We start from the raw sequence: 7042 nt of genomic DNA on the forward strand, positions 1-7042 counted from the left end.
TGAAATATATTACATATACTCATATATATATATATATATATATATATATATATATATATAGTATTATTAGTAGTAGTTATTATATATATATACTATACTATTACTAATTATATATATACATATATATATATATATATATATATTATATATAGAAAGTGTCGAATATACAGTTACAGATTGTGGTAGAAATGCAGCCTTCGAAGATGGAGCAGACTTTGCTACGGACAGTGATGTCGGGCATATGCAGTCACAGCCGCAAACGGAGATCAAGAAACGTTTGAGATGCCGACTGAGAAGTTGCCGGCCTGGGTTGTGGATTCGGCGAAAGAAGCGATGCAGATACAGTCACTGATTATCGTCAAGAAATAATTGAAGACAATGCATAATCTTCTGAGCAGCACTTCAGATAAATAGTTCTTCAATGTTCATATATACATATTTATATATAGTATTTAAGACGGTATTTGCTATGTTTATATATTATATTTGTACTACTAAACTGGACTAAACTGGCTTTAGGCCATAGAGCGTACTCCTGCTTTAGCTCCGAATAAAGCTGGGATCCCTTCCAATGGAACACCCTTGGTCTCCTTGATGAAGAGAATAACAAACGCCAAATTGATGCAATTCAATCCGCCGAACACGTAGAAGGTACCGGGTGTGGACCAACCCATCATGTTTGGGGTGATAAACACAATGATGGCATTGAACAAGTACTGCCAGAATACAGCAAGCGACATGGCTTTGTCCTTCTCTCTCATGGAGAAGATCTCAGAGGGATAGATCCATGGGATCATACCCCAGGCGAGCTGGAAGCCAAAGCCATAGACGCACACCATGACCATAGTGACGTAGCCGTTCCAGTCAAGTTGTAGAGATACAGCACCAAGGATGAGGGGAGGGCCCATAATGAAGGTTGCCATTAATAACTGTCTGCGACGTCCTCCAATCTTGGAATCTAGCAAACCTAGACCAACGGCACAGCCGAATACCATGACAGCGTTCCAGATCATGTTGAATAAGAAAGGATCGTCCATACCAATGGCAGCGAAGATGGTAGAAGCGTATCCCAAGAATGCGTTCACACCTGTCAATTGCTGAGCAATCTGTAAGAAGACCCCAATCAACATACGTTTGCGCAAGTTAGGCTCTGAAAACAGATCTCCGTACGATACGGTACCGGCTTCTTCCTCTGCCTTCAACTGCTCATAGATTTCCTGTGCTTCGGCGGTGATGTCACCACCTCGAATCTTGGTAAGATCGTCAGCTCCTTCATCATATCCCTTTTTTCTCATAACATATCGTGGGGACTCTGGTGTGAACCAAATTGCAACAGCAATGACAACCCCGGGAATAGCGGGAAGCATAAGCCCCAAGTGCCAATTCTTGATAAAGAGTGTCACGATGGTGGCGATGAACGAACCAAGAACAACGTTCATTTGAAACATGGATCCAGTCATTCCACGGATTCCAGGAGTGGCAATCTCAGAGTTGTAGGCAACTTCTCAGTCGGCACTCAAACGTTTCTTGATCTCCGTTTGCGACTGTAACTGCATATGCCCGACATCACTGTCCGTAGCAAAGTCTGCTCCATCTTCGAAGGCTGCATTTCTACCACAATCTGTAGCTGTATTTTCGCCACTTTCTACGGATGCGAGTTCATATTTTCGTACTTCATGATAAGTTCTGGCAGCCAGAGAAAGGATAATACGTCACCTGTGCGACACCGGCTGAAGTCCAACTTGCTAGGCAGATCATTCTACACCACTACATTGTTACAAGTAACTTTTTCGAATCGTGGATTTGACTGCCGTGAATCCATCGACCATTGCTCGTGGTTATATGATACCGCCTGTGCAAATTCACGGAATTGTGTCGTGGACATATCGTCAAGTCGTCGTATTTTGACGAAGAGAAAGACACCTCCGCACGGACCAATTATAAGAAATCGTCTATCTACTAACATACGTGACTAGGAAGGTGCTCAAGATATTTCATCTATCTACCTATATACGTGAGTAGAAAGAGTGCCTGAGATAAATCATTATCTACCTACATACGATAAAAGGTAGAGAGCCCATGATAAATTAACTATCCACCTACATACGTTCATAAAAAGGATACCCAAAATACGTCACCTATTTACCTACATACGTTCACAGGAAGAGTGCCCAGGATTAATAATCTATCTACCTATATACGTGGACAGGGAGGGTGCCAAGATAGAAGAGTGCCCAGGATTAATAATCTATCTACCTATATACGTGGACAGGGAGGGTGCCAAGATAATTTTCTGACTTGAAAACGTCAATCCAGACGAAGAGGGGTTTAAAATAGAAAAAAGAGGTCGCGAACAGGCTGGTTGGGCTTTGGACAAAGGTATATCATATTGTTTCTGCTTTGAAATTGCCGCCCACGGAAACAATGATAACTTTTTCGACATATACAACAAACAACGGGCGCTGTCTCGCCGTCCGACTTCAGTTTCCCCAGATCAGATCAATGTAGGGACAATCCGGATGATAGCAATTGTAGCTACTATTATTCGCTTGCCATATGAGTTTCGAGAAAGTGACGTTCATCGAGACATACATGGAGGTTTTCATCACCAAAATTTGCAATATCTTTGTGCGGGAATGTTTCGGAAAGCTGAATCACGCGATTGTGGTTTAGAGTATATTGTACCTCATCATCGCGAGATATCGAATAGAAGTAGTATTCATCCACGTTCGTTGTGTCCTAACAACTATGGTTACATATAGCGTTATTGTTGCACATCACAAAACTGTATATATTCATGAAGTACACATACACATGCAAATGCAAACTATGTGCCTCCACAATCAAAAGTGCTGCATGTACAGCAAGTGAAATGTATATACCATTTTTCAATGCTACTGACTACTTGTTGATATCAGCAAGCTGTACGCATACCAAAACAGGGTTGTATAAGCGAATGTAGGTTTTCCTGACATATAGGCATACATAACCAGTCTGTACAGTATATCAAACAGAAAAACAAAGAACCACAGAACTCGAATCCCCCTAGAATCCCACGTCTGGGGCGTTCTCCGATATTTTAACCATAACTATAATCGTTTTAACAGCGTCTGCATTGAGGCGCGCGGTTCCGAGCCTTCCTCGATTGACTGTGGTGATGGGCAACATTTGTGTGCTATCATCGCTGCATCCATTTCTCAAACTCCTTCGCGTCAATCACAACCAATCCATTGACATATGTCACCGCTGTCAGAGGAGGTGACATGTTGCTCATCTCTGCATGCACAGCACTGAACATTGCCTGCGTGCCTGCAACTATCTTTGGACAGACAATATTTCGTTGGGTCTTGCTAGGATTTTCCTTCTGCTGCTTTGCCAGGTTTTGAGATAGCCGCCTTATTGCCGCCTGTGCCGTGTACGGGCTATGCAGGCTAAGGTCGAGTGTCCCTGTCCTGTGGAAACCGGCCCACACATTTCTCACAGCATCTAAATCGCCAGTCATTTGCTCGTATAGCTCATCAATTCGATCGATAGCTCCGCCTATCTCCACCAGAGACGCTACAACATTTCTATAGGTTCCCGCATTCCACCTAATACCCTTCTGACGCATACGATCCGCAATACTCACGGCAACGTTCCATTCCCCCTTCCACGTACATACCCCAATGACACTATTATACAACGTGTCTTGGGGTTGTTCGTCTGTTGCCTCCACGAGCTCTAACATCGCCACAGCGTCTTTGCACCGCTTGGCCTTACAGCATGCATTCACTATTGCAAGGCCTGTATGTGCTGTAGGTGTGAAGCCCTTGGCCCGCATATCATGCATCAAGCGCACCGCTTTATCCATATTGCCTACCATGCTACACGCAGTGATGCCTAGGTTATACGTCTCGGCATCGCCGACTTTCGTAAGTGATTTGCCACGCAGAATGTTCACAGATGTTTGGAACATAGCGCTGGCGTTGTGCACATTCATAACTGCGTTGTAGGCCGCAGGACCCGGTCGTTTCCCGTCATTCGAAAACATCATCTGGAACACTTTCAGAGCCGTATCGTGCTGCCGGTTCTTTTCACATGAACGTATGGCTGCTACGTAGGTAGAATAAGAGACCTTGACCTTCTCTTCGCTCATTTTACTCAGCAATCCAATGGCCATATCGGCCTCACCATACGTTGCACATAATGTCATCAGAGACTTGTAGATGGCTTTGCTGCGTGTCACCTTATCCTTACTCATGTCGTTATACAGATTCATAGCTATGTTGTACTCCCCAATCTTGGCACATACGTCAATGGCAATGCTGTATGTCATTGTGTCTGGGTTCACACCCCTCTGTCTCATCTCCTCCATGAGCTGCTGTACAGATGACAACCGATCAGTGTTGGCATACGCTGTGAGGAACGCATTATACGTTGCGACAGACGGGACGATATCATTCGCTCGCATCTCCTCCAACAGCCCATGCGCACGGTCCCATTGCTGGTTCTGGCCGTAGGCACCTATAGCCGTGTTGTAGACCAATTCATCGGGTGTGATACCCTCCAGCCGCATCTCACGCATGAGATGAATGGCCACCTGCCCCAGGCCCGCTCGTACGTACACATGCATCAGACTCGCATACACAACCGTGTTCTTGCGGATATTATGCTTGTCCATGTCAATAAACATCTCAAACGCGCCATCTATATCCCCTGCCGCTCCCAGAGCAGCGACAACGGGTGCGTAGTGGTAGGCGAATACCGGGTGCTGCCGGGTTTGCAGCAATCTCAGCACCTGCACAGCCTTCTGCGGCTGATGTACGTCCTTGTAGATAGCTATCGCGTGCGTGGCATCGGCTGATACCAGTGCTTGGCGTGACATCAGGGCGTCTACCTTACTCTCCGCATCCCTCAAATACCCCGAGTTCTTAGCCTTCCTCATGCGGTGGACTTCAGTTGCCAGGTTTTTGAGCATGTACTTATCCTCTTTGGGTCTGTCTCCTCCTACAGTCTGGTTCTGCGTGGTCATAGCTCCTCTATTTGCCAGGGTTGTTTCCCAGGGTGTGTGCAATAGTTTCTCAGGTGTGCCTGCTAGTTCGCCAGGTGCGCTGCCCACAGTGGCGTTGCTTGTATCTGTATGTAAACTAGTGGTAGTGTCTGTTTCTACGCCACCAGGTCTGTCAGATTTAGTCTGTCCATAGACTTGACCCTCTTCAATACTCTCGGCCCTGAGAGACTCGCCTTGTGCCAGCACTCTACCATTACCAACATCTTCCTGTAGAGCAGCACCATCTACCTCATACTGTGTGTGTGTGGCAATAGCATGGATGTTTGTATGCGTGTCTGTAGGTTTATCTGTAGGCGTGTCCGAGTGTGTATGTGTTGTACGAGTCTCCTCCACACGCATACGCAGCCCGTATTTCTCGGCATCACTCGCCCAGTTCTTGACGCTCTCGTTCTTGGCTCGTTTCCCTTTGACCACCTGCCGTGCAAAATCCTGCACATATTCCTGTGCCCTGGTGATAACTGTACTGTGTAGAGGTTGATCTATCAATGAGGAGTAGTTTATACCCCTTATATCTCCCATGCCCGAGCCTTCCTTCGTCACCCCAACAGACGCCCCTCCGTGTTCTGCGGTAGGGCTGAGTCGCTCCAATGCACGCCTGGCTACAGACACACGAGTCGCCGAAGGGCTATGTATAATACTGTCTAAGTAGGCATCCACACTCCCCTTCAGCGGATATTGTGTGTGGCGCAGAGAGAAACGCTGATTACTACGCGCACGGAATTGTAGAGACGCGGTAGTCGATGTGCTTGCAGATGTGTGAGTCGTATCATGTTTGTGTGTGTGTGTTTCCGCTGAACATCTAGGATAGCTTGTGTGTAGACGACGACGTGTTTTTATTTGTGTGGTATTGATAGGTGTGCCTTGCGCGAGACTCTTGTAGCCATGCAAATGGTCTGTACTGTGACACCCACATGGAGTTGTTATTGTGTGCGTGGTAGTGCTGTATTGCTTGCTTCGAGCGAGTAGCAACGGTGTCTTAGGAGTGTGGGGTTGAACCATATGCATCTGTGCACACACAGAATGCCACGTACACCTTTTGTGCACGGTGCGCACAATTAGACCTGCGTTCAACATAATCCTGATACTGAAATAATTTGGGGAGTGGTGGTTGTAAGTGTAGTATTCTTTATTTGTACGATGATGCTATGCCATGAAGTACTTGAGTACGATGGATAGCGTAAACCCGTGTTAGTGTCTTTTGTGAGTGTTCGACAGATTGCTCAATCCAAGCGCACCACTACGACAATTTGCGCTTGAAGGAACTAAACGATTGCCTAGTCCTTGTATACATGGGCCGGCTATTGCATTGGTGTGTGCATATACTACTATTCTTGTGTACTATGTGAGTGTTTATCATTGAACTGAACAGTTGCCTAGTGCTTGTATGCTTGGACCGGCTATTGCATTGGTCTGTGCATATACTACTATTCTTGTGTACTATGTGAGTGTTTGTCATTGAACTGAACAGTTGCCTAGTGCTTGTATGCTTGGACCGGCTATTGCATTGGTGTGTGCATATACTATTATTCTTGTGTACTGTGTGTGTGTTTATGATTGAACTGAATAATTGCCAAAGTGCTTAGATACATGAGTCGGCTGTTGGGTTCATATGTGCGTGCACAACTATCCTTGAGTCTTATTGTAGTGTGTGTGAACACAGTAGTATACTGGCACTATAGTTCTCATAGATATATTTATTTATATTTATATATGCTCACGGATAGGTTAGTCGCTGTTCGTTCATCTCATTGGCTATTGCAAACGCATTCGCTCAGTCCCAGTGTGAGTCGCGTGGGAGTCTGCGTCTCTGTGACACGTAAGTCACGTAGGCCTTGGTTGACTCGTAAAATTTGGCGGGTTCTTGGTTCAATTTGGTGGGACTGTACGGCTGTACGTATTGATTTGAAGACATTGTATGGTTCTTGAGTTTTTATAGTATAAATTTATATAAATATATATATATAGATAGATAGATATATACATATATATATA

The 7042-nt window shown here is 45.3% G+C and overlaps 2 protein-coding genes across 2 annotated transcripts; both read right to left on the reverse strand.

The window, feature by feature from the left end:
- Positions 1-515: 515 nt before the first annotated feature.
- On the reverse strand, positions 516-1555 carry SARC_07830 (hypothetical protein; the record flags this gene model as incomplete). Its single annotated transcript, XM_014298216.1, has 1 exon — positions 516-1555. The coding sequence occupies exon 1, from the start codon at positions 1458-1460 to the stop codon at positions 516-518; it is 945 nt and encodes a 314-aa protein (XP_014153691.1). The 5' UTR covers positions 1461-1555.
- Positions 1556-3045: 1490 nt separating this feature from the next.
- SARC_07831 (hypothetical protein) lies at positions 3046-6467 on the reverse strand. Its single transcript, XM_014298217.1, has one exon. It carries the CDS (start codon positions 6122-6124, stop codon positions 3179-3181), a length of 2946 nt encoding a protein of 981 aa, XP_014153692.1. The 5' UTR covers positions 6125-6467; the 3' UTR covers positions 3046-3178.
- Between the last annotated feature and the right edge of the window lie 575 nt (positions 6468-7042).

Source organism: Sphaeroforma arctica (assembly GCF_001186125.1).
Source record: "Sphaeroforma arctica JP610 unplaced genomic scaffold supercont1.649, whole genome shotgun sequence".
Taxonomy (NCBI): Eukaryota; class Ichthyosporea; order Ichthyophonida; genus Sphaeroforma; species Sphaeroforma arctica.

Bases quoted from the DNA above. Each gene is read 5' to 3' on its own strand.
- SARC_07831 (XM_014298217.1), bottom strand. From the start codon at position 6,124: ATGTTGAACGCAGGTCTAATTGTGCGCACCGTGCACAAAAGGTGTACG.